At 37.7% G+C, this 13878-nt stretch overlaps 1 protein-coding gene across 9 annotated transcripts in view; it reads right to left on the bottom strand.

The window, feature by feature from the left end:
* Positions 1-13878, bottom strand: part of WDR76 (WD repeat domain 76) — a 65474-nt gene that overhangs the window by 47520 nt on the left and 4076 nt on the right. For 4 of the 9 annotated variants that reach the window (XM_067029152.1, XM_067029151.1, XM_067029155.1 and 1 more), the window contains exon 4: positions 11999-12046. The exons of the other annotated variants lie outside the window; for them this stretch is intronic. In XM_067029152.1, coding sequence (XP_066885253.1) covers positions 11999-12046 — 48 coding nt within the window. The remainder of the gene's footprint in view (positions 1-11998; positions 12047-13878) is intronic. 9 annotated transcript variants of the gene reach the window in all.

Genomic DNA, 13878 nt, shown 5'->3' with positions numbered 1-13878 from the left:
AAAGTGCCTCGCAAAACTAGTTGTTGCATTCTCCGCATGTATACTTTCCTTCGAATTGCACCTACTCTAATTATTTTATGTTATCTTACCAAACAGCACATAATCTTTGCTGCATTGAATACTGAGACAAAGAGTCTGAGTTTGGGATAATCACAGAATGTATGTATGGCTTTCCACTTAAATAACAAGTGATCTGATGTCAGAAGTCAGGTAGTATAACCTAATAGCACATTACTTCCTACTGGCTGTTAATTGTACTATTCCTCAAAGTTATCTTTTTGTTAAACAAAACAAGAAAAAACTCAGTAACAGAAAGTTTTAAATTCATTGAAATGGTTAAAGAAATTCAGAAAAGAGAACAAAGAAAGAGAAACACATGGGCAAAAAAGACAACTTTGAACTAGAAAATCTTGGAGGTCCAATATCCAACTAATAAATGGAGAAAAAAGGAGCAGAGAAAATGGAGAGAAAATCATTAGAGAAATAATACAAGAAAGTTTCTGAAAACTGAAGAAATGAGTTACCAGATTAAAAGGGCCTGACGTGTATGTAACACAATGAATGAAAAAAGACTCAAGCCTAAGCACATCATCACAAAATTTCTCAGTTCCTGAGATGGGTAAGTTAAGAGAAGATCCCAAAAGCCTGCAGAGAGAAAAACGGACTACAAAGAACCAAGAATCAGAATGATACTAACTTCTCAATATCAAGGAAGCTAGAAAACAATGGAAGAATGTGTTTAAAATGATAAGGAAAAATTAACTTATTTTCAACTTACAATTTTAAATCCAGTTAAGCCAGCAATCAAATAAAAAGCATAAAGACTTTTTCAGACATGCAAACTATCTCTCATACACCTGTTTTCAGGAAGTTACTATAAGCTGCACTTCATCAAAATGAGAGAATAAACCAAGAAAGAGAAAGACAGGATCCAGGCTACAGAAGTTCCAACACAGGACAGATAAAAGATAAAAGGAATTTAAAGGAAAACAGTAAAAAGAAGGCCAAGAAAGAGTAAAACAGTCCAGAAAGAAGTAGGAAGATGGAGGGCCCCAGAAAATATTTCATGAATCAAATATATATATACACATGAAGCCATTAGAATTCTCTGATTTACATTGAGAGAAATTTTGCAACTCAGGTAAAGCTTGGACTATATGTAATAAGGACCTGGGAAGGGAAAACATGGGGTGGGTGGAGAAGGGGACAGCACACATGTGTAAACTTCATTTTCCATAGGAAGTCAATAGATAATGTGGGGGAGAAAAGCTAAACTGGCTTAAAGTGCAATTTGTCCGTTGAGCAGCAACCACAAATAGAGAGGTATGTGACAGAAAATTGTTGGCTGTTTTGATGTGTTCCTGTGTATACATGTGTGTACATATGGAATTACCTCTATGTAAGATACATATACACACACATGTGGAATTATATGATGTAAACATGTATGTACATGCATCAATTTGACCAAAATAAAGATTTTTCTCCCACACACACAAAATAACAGTGGCAGCAAAGGTGTATGGCTATTTTGTCATTGCCTTTAAAATTGCTTCTCAGAGAAAAACATCACCACCATCATCATCAAGAACTTCCTAAGAATCTATTTCAAAATGCTACATTTGGAGATCAAAGAAACAAATTTAAATGATTCTACTTACCACAGGAAAAATTAAGAAAATTAACAAAAATCATCAGACATTTTTTTGAGGTATGTGTAATTCAAACTATTCTCTCCCATTACCCACCCCTCAACAACTTCCAACATCAAACACTGAGCAAAGAATATCAGATAAAGTGGGCTCTCAAAGTAAATATATTATAGGAAATAGAAATCTTTTTTGTTTGTTTGTTTTGTTTTTACGTTATGCGGGCCTCTCCTGCTGCAGAGCACAGGCTCCATACACGCAGGCTCAGCGGCCATGGCCCACAGGCCCAGCCGCTCCGTGACACATGGGACCCTCCAGGACCGGGTCACAAACCCGTGTCCCCTGCATCGGCAGGCGGACTCTCAACCACTGCGCCACCAGGGAAGCCCAGGAAATAGAAATCTTTTTAATTCCATTATCTTGACACTTGAGAAGTTACTGCATCTATAAACAGGAAAAGAAATGCTATCTTTAAAAAAACGAAAGAAGGAAAATAACTTGAATTTAAAATATGCTTAATGCCAAAACTTTACAAACTGTATGAAGACATATATAACATTCTCAAAATGACAAAATTGTAGAGATGGAAAACAAATTAGTGGTTGCCAGGGGTTAAGGATGGTGAGAGGGAGGGCAGTGGGCATAACTATAAAGGGGTAGCCTAACAGAGATCTTTGTAGAGATGGAATAGTTCTCTATCATGATTGTGGTGGTGGCTACATGAATCTATACATGTGATAAAATGATACAGAACTATACACACACCTTATACCAATATGAATTTCCTGGTTTTGATATTGCAATGTAGTTATTTAAGATGTACTCATTGGGGGAGTTCCCTGGTGGCCAAGTGGTTAGGACTCTGCACCCTCACTGCCAAGGGCCCGGTTCAATCAAAAAAACAAACAAGATGTACTCATTGGGAAAAACTGGGTGAAGAATACATGAGACCTCTCTGTACTACTTTTGCAAACTGCTATGAATCTGTAATCACTTTGAAATAAAATTTTTTAAAAATATACATTTCTCAGCTAACATCATGCTTAATGTTAATGGTGAAAAACTGAAAGCTTTCCCCCTCAACTTTGGAACAAGATAAATATGTCTGCTCTCGCCACTTCTGTTAAACATTGTACTGGAAGTTCTAGCCAGGCAATTAGACAAAAAAGGAAATAAAAGACATCCAGATTGGAAAGGAAGAAATATAACTATCTTTATTGCCTATGACATAATCTTATATGTAGAAAATCCTAAAGAATCCACACAAAAAAATTAGAATAAATGACTTCAGCAAAGTTGTAAGATACAAGATCAATATACAAAAATAAGTTGTATTTCTATACATTATCAATGAACATTATGCAATGAAATTAAGAAAATGATACCATTCATAATAGCATCAAAAAGAAAAATATACTTTGCCACAAATTTAACCAAAGAAGTGCAAGGCTTGTACACAGAAAATTACAAAATATTGAAGGGAATTAAAGAAGACCTAAGTAAATGGAAAGACATCTCATGTTCATAGATTGAAAAACTTAATATTGTTAAAATGGCAATACTCCCCAAATTGACCTACAGATTCAGTGCAATATCTGTCAAAATTCTAAATGTCATTTTTGCAGAAATGGATAAGCTGATCCTAAAATTTATATGGCAATGCAAGGGACCCAGATTGGTCAAACACTCTTGAAAAAGAAGAACCAAGTTAAAAGACTCACACTTCCTGATTTCAAAACTTAACTACAAAGCTACAGTAGTTAAAACAGTGTGGAACTGGCATAAGGATAGGCAGATAGATCAACTGAATAAAATTGAGTCTAGATATAAACCTATATACCTATGGTGAATTTGTTTTCAATAAGGAAGTCCAGACCATTCAACATGAAAGAAGAGTCTTGAAAACAAACAGTTCTAGAACAAAAAGATACCCACATACAAAAGTACGAATTTGGACCCCATCTCATATCATATACAAAAATTAACTCAAAATGGATCAAAGACCTAAATTTAACAGCTACAGCTATCAAATTCTCAGTAGGAAATATAGGTGTAAGTCTTCATAACCCTGGAGAAGGCAATGGTTTCTTAGATATGACACCAAAGCACCAGCAACAAAAGAAAAAATAAACGGACCATGAATTAAAATTTTTAAATGAAATTTAAATTTAAAACATTTGTATGTCAAAGGACATTATCAAGAAAGTGAAAAGAAAGTCCCAGAATGAGAGAAAATATTTGCAAATAATATATCTAATAAGGACCTAGTGTCCAGAATATATAAAGGACTCTTACAATTCAACAATAAAAAGACAACTTAGAGGAGACCTTCAAGATGGCTGAGGAATAAGACATGGAGATCACCTTCCTCCCCACAAATACATCAGAAATACATCTACATGTGGAACAATTCCTACAGAACACCTACTGAACGCTGCCAGAAGACCTCAGACTTCCCAAAAGGCAAGAAACTCCCCACGTACTTGGGTACAGCAACAGAAAAAAGAAAAACAGAGACAAAAGAATAGGGACAGGACCTGCACCTCTGGGAGGGAGCTTGTGAAGGAGGAAAAGTTTCCACACACTAGGAAGGGCAAAGCGGAGAGATTTCTGCACAGAGGACAGGTGCTGACCAGCACTCACCAGCCTGAGAGGTTTCTCTGCTCACCTGTTGGGGTGGGTGGGGACTGGGAGCTGAGGCTCAGGCTTCAGAGGTCAGATCCCAGGGAGAGGACTGGGGTTGGCTGTGTGAACACAGCCTGAAGGGGGCTAGTGCGCCACAGCTAGCCAGGAAGGAGTCCAGGAAAAAGTCTGGACCTGCCTAGAGGCAAGAGACCACTGTTTTGGGGTACGAGGGGAGGGGATTCAGAACACCGCTTAAACAAGCTCCAGAGACGGGCGCAAGCCATGCCTATCAGTGCGGTCACCAGAGACAGGCATGAAACACTAAGGCTGCTGCCGCAGCCACCAAGAAGCCTGTGTGCAAGCACAGGTCACTATCCACACATCCCCTCCCGGAAGCCTGTGCAGCCCACCACTGCCAGGGTCCCGTGATGCAGGGACAACTTCCCGGGAGAACAGACAGCAAGCCTCATGCTGTTGCAAAGACACGCTGGCTTCTGCCACCACAGGCTCGCCGCACATTCCGTACCCCTCCTTCCCCCCGGCCTGAGTGAGCCAGAGCCCCCTAATCAGCTGCTACTTTAACCCCGTCCTGTCTGAGCAAAGAACAGACATCCTCAGGCAACCTACACGCAGAGGCAAGGCCAAATCCAAAGATGAACCACAGGACCTGTGCAAACAAAGAAGAGAAAAGGAAATTTCCCCCAGCAGCCTCAGGAGCAGCGGATTAAATCTCCACAACTTGATTTACCCTGTATCTGTAGAATACCTGAATAGACAACAAATCAACCCAAAATTAAGGCAGTGGATTTTGGGAGCAACTGTAGAGTTAGGGTTTGCTTTCTGCATCTAATTTGTTTCTGGTTTTCTGTTTATCTTATTTTAGTATTTAGAGTTAATTGTCATTAGTAGATTTATTAATTTGGTTGCTCTCTTCCTCCTTTTTTTATATATATAGATTTTTTTTCTTTTTCTCTTTTTGTGAGTGTGTACGTGTATGCTTCTTTGTGTGATTTTGTCTGTATAGCTTTGCTTTTACCATTTCTCCTAGTGTTCTGTCTGTCCGTTTTTGTTTTTGTTTTGTAAGTATAGTTTTTAGTGCTTGCTATCATTGGTGGATTTATTTTTTGGTTTGGTTGCTCTCTTCTTTCTTTCTTTTTATTAATTACTTTTACATTTTTTTATTTTTTCTTTTTTTTACGGTACGCGGGTCTCTCACTGCCGTGGCCTCTCCCGTCACAGAGCACAGGCTCCGGACGTGCAGGCTCAGTGGCCATGGCTCACGGGCCCAGCCACTCCGCAGCATATGGGATCCTCCCAGACTGGGACACGAACCCGCGTCCCCTGTATCAGCAGGCAGACTCTCAACCACTGCACCACCAGGGAAGCCCCATTTTTTTATTTTTAATAATTATTTTTTATTTTAAGGACTTTAATTTACTTATTTTTTCTTTCTATCTTTCATCTTTTTCTCACTTTTCTTCTGAGCCATGTGGCTAACAGGGTTTTGGTGCTCCAGCTGGGTATCAAGCCTATGCCTCTGAAGTGAGAGATCCGAGCTCAGGACATTGGTCCACCAGAGACCTCCCAGCTCATGTAATATGAAATGGCAAAAGCTCTCCCAGAGATCTCCATCTCAACGCTAAGACCAGGCTCTACTCAACGACCAGCAAGCTACAGTGCTGGACACCCTATGCCAAAAAACTAACAAGACAGGAACACAACCCCACCCGTTAGCAGAGAGGCTGCCTAAAATCATAATAAGGTCACAGACACACCAAAACACACCACTGGACGTGCTCTTGCACACCAGAAAGACAAGATCCAGCCTCATCCACCAGAGCACAGGCACTAGTCCCCTCAACCAGGAAGCCTACACAACCCACTGAACCAAACTTGGCCATTGGGGGCGGACACCAAAAACAACAGGAACTATGAACCTGCAGCCTGCGAAAAGGAGACCCCAAACACAGTAAGTGAAGCAAAATGGGAAGACAGAAAAATACACAGCAGATGAAAGAGCAATGTAAAAACCCACCAGGCCAAAAACGAAGAGGAAATAAGCAGTCTACTAAAAAAGAATTCAGAGTAATGATAATAAAGATGACCCAAAATCTTGGAAATAGAATGAAGAAAATACAAGAAACATTTAACAAGGACCTAGAAGAACTAAAGAGCAAACAAACAATGATGAACACAATAAATGAAATCAAAAATTCTCTAGAAGGAATCAACAGCAGAATAACTGAGGCAGAAGAACGGATAAGTGACCTGGAAAATAAAATAGTGGAAATAACCACTGCAGAGCAGAATAAAGAAAAAAGAATGAAAATAATTGAGGACAGTCTCAGAGACCTCTGGGACAACATTAAACGTACCAACATTCGAATTATAGGGGTCCCAGAAGAAGAAGACAAAAAGAAAGGGACTGAGAAAATATTTCAAGAGATTATAGCTGAAAACTTCCCTAATATGGGAGAGGAAATAGTCAAACAAGTCCAGGAAGCACAGAGAGTCCCATACAGGATAAATCCAAGGAGAAACATGCCAAGACACATATTAATCAAACAAAAATTGAATACAAACAAAAAATATTAAAAGCATCAAGGGAAAAAGAACAAATAACATACAAGGGAATCCCCATAAGGCTAACAGCTGATCTTTCAGCATAAACTCTGCAAGCCAGAAGGAAGTGGCAGGACATATTTAAAGTGATGAAAGGGAAAAACCTTCAACCAAGATTACTCTACCCAGCAAGGATCTCATTCAGATTTGATGGAGAAATTAAAACCTTTACAGACAAGCAAAACCTAAGAGAATTTAGCACCACCAAACCAGCTCTATAACAAATGCTAAAGGAACTTCTCTAGGCAGGAAACACAAGAGAAGGAAAAGACTTATAATAACAAACACAAAACAATTAAGAAAATGGTAATAGGAACATACATATGGATAACTACCTTAAATGTAAGATTCAATGCTCCAACCTAGAGCAGAGTGGCTGGATGGATACAAAAACAACCCATACATATGCTGTCTACAAGAACTCACTTCAGACCTAGGGACACATCAGACAGAAAGTGAGAGGATGGAAAAGGATACTCCATGCAAATGGAAATCAAAAGAAAGCTAGAGTAGCAATTCTCTTATCAGACAAAATAGACTTTAAAATAAAGACTATTACAAGAGACAAAGAAGGACACTACATAATGATCAAGGGATCAATCCAAGAAGATGCTATAACAACTGTAAATATTTATGTACCCAACATAGCAGCACCTCAATACATAAGGCAAATGCTAACAGCCATAAAAGGGAAAATCGACAGTAACACAATCATAGTAGGGGACTTTAACACCCCACTTTCACCAATGGGAAGATCATCCAAAATGAAAATAAATAAGGAAACACAAGTTTTAAATGATACATTAAACAAGATGGACTTAATTGATATTTATAGGACATTCCATCCAAAAACAACAGAATACACTTTCTTCTCAAGTGCTCATGGAACATTCTCCAGGACAGGTCATATCTTGGGTCACAAATCAAGCCTTGGTAAATTTAAGAAAATTGAAATCGTATCAAGTATCTTTTCCGACCACAATGCTAAGAAACTAGATATCAATTACAGGACAAAATCTGTAAAAAATACAAACACATGGAGGCTAAACAATACACTGCTAAATAACCAAGAGATCACTGAAGAAATCAAAGAGGAAATTTAAAAATACCTAGAAAACAAATGACAATGAAAACACAACAACCCAAAACCTATGGGATGCAGCAAAAGCAGTTCTAAGAGGGAAGTTTATAGTAATTCAATCCTACCTCAAGAAACAAGAAAAATCTCAAATAAGCAATCTAACCTTACACCTGGAGCAATTAAAGAAGAACAAAAAACCCCCGAAGTTAGCAGAAGGAAAGACATCATAAAGATTAGATCAGAAATAAATAAAAAAGAAATGAAGGAAACGATAGCAAAGATCAATAAAACTAAAAGCTGGTTCTTTGAGAAGATAAACAAAATTGAAAAACCATTCGCCAGACACATTAAGAAGAAAAGGGAGAAGACTCAAATCAACAGAATTAGAAATGAAAAAGGAGATGCAACAACTGACACTGCAGAAATACAAAGGATCATGAGAGACTACTACAAGCAACTCTATGCCAATAAAATGGACAACCTGGAAGAAATGGACAAATTCTTAGAAAAGCCCAACCCTCTGAGACTGAATCAGGAAGAAACAGAAAATATAAACAGACCAATCATAAGCCCTGAAATTGAAACTGTGATTAAAAACCTTCCAACAAACAAAAGCCCAGGACCAGATGGCTTCACAGGCAAATTCTATCAAACATTTAGAGAAGAGCTAACACCTATCCTTCTCAAACTCTTCCAAAATATAGCAGAGGGAAGAACACTCCCAAACTCATTCTACGAGGCCAACATCACCCTGATACCAAACCAGACAAATATGTCACAAAGAAAGAAAACAACAGGCCAATATCACTGATGAACATAGATGCAAAAATCCTCAACAAACTACTAGCAAACAGAATCCAACAGCACATTCAAAGAATCATACACCATGATCAAGTGGGGTTTATCCCAGGAATGCAAGGATTCTTCAATATACGCAAATCAATCAATGTGATACACCATATTAACAAATGGAAGAATAAAAACCATATGATCATCTCAATACATGCAGAAAAGGCTTTCAACAAAATTCAACACCGATTTATGATAAAAACCCTCCAGAAAGTAGGCATAAAGGGAACTTACCTCAACATAATAAAGGCCAGATATGACAAACCCACAGCCAACATTGTCCTCAATGGTGAAAAACTGAAAACATCTCCACTAAGATCAAGAATAAGACAAGGTTGCCCACTCTCACCACTATTATTCAACATAGTTTTGGAAGTTTTAGCCACAGCAATCAGAGAAGAAAAAGAAATAAAAGGAATCCAAATCGGAAAAAAAGAAGTAAAACTGTCACTGTTTGCAGATGACATGATACTATACACAGAGAATCCTAAAGATGCTACCAGAAAACTACTAGAGCTAATCAATGAATTTGGTAAAGCAGCAGGATACAAAATTAATGCACAGAAATCTCTTGAATTCCTACACATTAATGATGAAAAATCTGAAAATGAAACTAAGGGAACAACCCCATTTACCAGTGCAACGAAAAGAATAAAATACCTAGGAATAAACCTACCTAAGGAGACAAAAAACCTGTATGCAGAAAACTATAAGACACTGATGAAAGAAATTAAAGATGATACAAATAGATGGAGATGTATACCATGTTCTTGGATGGGAAGAATCAGCATCAGGAAAATGACTATACTACCCAAAGCTATCTACAGATTCAGTTCAATCCCTATCAAATTACCACTGGCATTTTTCACAATTTGTATGGAAACACAAAAGAACAAAAAATTTCACAATTTGTATGGAAACACAAAAGCCCCCAAATAGCCAAAGCAATCTTGAGAAAGAAAAATGGAGGTGGAAGAATCAGGCTCCCGGACTTCAGACTATACTACAAAGCTACACTAATCAAGACAGTATGGTACTGGCACAAAAACAGAAATATACATCAATGGAACAGGATAGAAAGCCCAGAGATAAACCCACGCACATATGGTCACCTTATCTTTGATAAAGGAGGGAAGGATATACAGTGGAGAAAAGACAGCCTCTTCAATAAGTGGTGCTGGGAAAACTGGACAGCTACATGTAAAAGAAAGAAATTAGAACACTCCCTAACACCATACACAAAAATAAACTCAAAATGGATTAAAGACCTAAATATAAGGCCAGACACTATCAAACTCTTAGAGGAAAACAAAGGCAGAACACTCTATGACAGAAATTACAGCAAGATCCTTTTTGACCCACCTCCTAGAGAAATGGAAATAAAAACAAAAATAAACAAATGGGACCTAATGAAACTTAAAAGCTTTTGCACAGCAAAGGAAACCACAAACAAGATGAAAAGACAACCCTCAGAATGGGAGAAAGTATTTGCAAATGAAGCAACTGACAAAGGATCAATCTCCAAAATATACAAGCAGCTCATGCAGCTCAATATCAAAAAAACAAACAACCCAATCCAAAAATGGGCAGAAGACCTAAACAGACATTTCTCCAAAGAAGATATACAGATTGCCAACAAACACATGAAAGTATGCTCAACATCACTAATCATTAGAGAATGCAAATCAAAACTACAATGAGGTATCACCTCACACCAGTCAGAATGGCCATCATCAAAAAATCTACAAACAATAAATGCTGGAGAGGGTGTAGAGAAAAGGGAACCCTTTTGCACTGTTGGTGGGAACGTAAATTGATACAGCCACTATGGAGAACAGTATGGAGGGTCCCTAAAAAACTAAAAATAGAACCATCATATGACCCAGCAATCCCCCTATTGGGCATATACCCTGAGAAAACCATAATTCAAAAAGAGTCATGTACCACAATGTTCACTACAGCACTACTTACAATACCCAGGACATGGAAGCAACCTAAGTGTCCATCGATAGATGAATGGATAAAGAAGATGTGGCACATATATACAATGGAATATTACTCAGCCATAAAAGGAAACGAAATTGAGTTATCTGTAGTGAGGTGGATGGACCCAGAGTCTGTCATACAGAGTGAAGTAAATCAGAAAGAGAAAAATACCGTATGCTAACACATATATATTGAAACAGAAAAAAAAAATGGTTATTTAGAACCTAGGGGCAGGACAGGAATAAAGAATGCAGATGTAGATAATGGACTTGAGGACATGGGGATGGGGAAGGGTAAGCTGAGATGCAGTGAGAGAGTGATATGGACTTATATATACTACCAAATGTAAAACAGATAGCTAGTGGGAAGCAGCCGCTTAGCACAGGGAGAGCAGCTCGGTGCTTTGTAACCACCTAGAGGGGTGGGATAGGGAGAGTGAGAGGGAGATGCAAGAGGGAGGAGATATGGGGATATATGTATAGCTGATTCACTTTGTTATAAAGCAGAAACCAACACACCATTATAAACCAATTATACTCCAATAAAGATGTTTAAAAAAAAAAAGACAACTTAAATTTCTAAATGGGCAAAGGACTTGAAAGGACAGTTCTCCAAAGTACAAACTGCAAATATGCACATGTAAAGATGCTCAACATCATTAGTCTTTAGGAAAACGCAAATCAAAACCACAATGAGGGGATACTTTCCTGGTGGCACAGTGGTTAAGATCCGCCTGCCAATGCAGGGGACATGGGTTCAAGCCTTGGTCCAGTAAGATTCCACATGCCACAGAGCAACTAAGCCCATGCACCACAACTACTGAGCCTGCGCTCTACAGCCCACGAGCCACAACTACTGAGCCCACATGCCTAGAGCCCATGTGCCACAACTACTGAAGCCCGCGCGCCTAGAGCCCGTTATCCACAACAAGAGAAGCCACTGCAATGAGAAGCCCACGCACTGCAAGGAAGAGTAGCTCCCACTCACTGCAACTAGAGAAAGCCCACGTGCAGCAACCAAGACCAGACACAGCCAAAAGTAAATTAATTAATTTTAAAAACCACAATGAGATACCACTTCGCATCCACTAGTATGGCTATAATCAAAACAATTAAGGATATTAGGTTAAGTTAAAAAGTCACAAAAAGACAAATACTATATGATTCCACTTATATGAGGTACTTACAACAATCAAATCCACATAGACAGAAAGTAGAATGGTAGTTTTCACGGGCTGAAAGGAGGTAGGGGAATGGGGAGTTATTTAATGGGTATAGAGCTTCAGTTTTGCAAGATGAAAAGAGTTCTGGACATTCGTTTTACATCTATGTAAATGTACATAACACTACTGAACTGTACACTTAAAAATGGTAAAGATGGTAAATTATACATTGTGTATTTTACCTCAATTAAAAAATTTTAATTTTTAAAAAAAGACAAACAATAACAAGTATTGTTGAGGGTATTAGAGAAATTGGATTTTTCAGTGGTTATATAAAAATGGTGCAGTCACTTTGGCAAACAATTTGACAGTTCCTCAAAAAGTTAAACAGTTACCATTTGACCCAGAAATTTCACTCCAAGGTATATACCAAGAGAATGGAAAACATCACACAAAATGTCACAAGTAAATGCTCATGGCAGCATTATTCTTAAGAGCAAAAAAGTGAAAGCAACCCAAATGTCCATCAACTGATGAATGCATAAACAAAATGTGGTATACCCATACAATGGAATATTATTCAGCCATAAAAAGGAATGAAGTACCAATCAATACATGCTACATGAATGAATGATGAAAACATGGTAAGTGAAGCCAGACCAAAAAAGCCATATATTGTATAATTCCATTTATATGAAATGTCCAGAACAGGCAAATCTATAGACAGAAAGTAGATTATTGGTTTCCAGGGCTGAGGGAGGGAGGAATATGGTTTGTAGTCACTGCTAACAGGTATGTGGTTTCTGTTTGGAGTGATGAAAATTTCTGAAATTGGATAGTCGTGATGGCTGCACAGCCTTACGTATGTATACTAAAAAACACTAAATTACACAATTTAGTAAATTTTATGTTATGTGAATTCTATCTTAATAAAAAAATAAATATATGCTTGATGACAGAAACCAGATATTCACATAGTCTCAAAGTATCTTCCTCAAAGTATTTAGTAATTACAAAGGGAAAAATAGTAAGTTTACATTAGAGAATTCTGGCAGACACCACCTTAGCTAAATGATCAAGGTCAACATCACCAGTAAAATACCAACATCATGTACACCCTGATATGATGCACTGAGGAGGGCACTTTCATTTCTGTGGTATGCTTCCCCAAAATGCAAAATCTTACTCTAATCATGAGAAAACAGCAGATAAACCCAAATTGAGGGAAATTATACAAAATAACTGCCCAGCACTATTCAAAAGTGTCAAGGTCATGAAAGACTGAGAAACTGTTTCCAGATCTACAGAGACATGACAACTAAATCCACTGTATGATCCTGGACTGGATACTGGAAGAGGAAAAGGATATTAGTGGGAAAACTGGTGAAATCCTAATAAATTCTGTATGTTAATTAACAGCACTGTACCAAGGTTAATTTCTTAGTTCGATAAACATTCTATGCTATGTATATTAACAAAAAATGAAGACAGGTGAAAGATATAGGAGAATTCTCTTTACTATTTTTGCAGCTCTTCTGTAAGTGTAAAATTTTCTCAAAAATTTTTTAAAACAACTGTTCAGAAATGCTTCATGACATTAACATATTTAATAGAAGGACTGAGAGATGAAATTTAGCAAACTTCCCAGAAAAGGAGAATAAAATTCTAGACTTACAGGCACTTGTCTTTGATGTGACAGAAGCCATCCTTCATCTGAGAACAAATAAGCTTATAAACTAAATACTTTTCCTAAAGCATGGTACCACAAAGCCTTAACCATTTTACCCCAAAAAGATAATTAATGAAAGGGAAGAGAACAAAAGAATGAAATGTTCTATAAAAGATGTGAGCTCTTTCAGCTTGTCCTAAGAAAATATATGCTGAGCATTTATGACTCTATCTCC

Source organism: Kogia breviceps, chromosome 3 (genome assembly GCF_026419965.1).
Source record: "Kogia breviceps isolate mKogBre1 chromosome 3, mKogBre1 haplotype 1, whole genome shotgun sequence".
Taxonomy (NCBI): domain Eukaryota; kingdom Metazoa; phylum Chordata; class Mammalia; order Artiodactyla; family Physeteridae; genus Kogia; species Kogia breviceps.
Note: the sequence above shows the minus strand (reverse complement) of the source record. Positions and strands in the feature narration are given on the sequence as shown.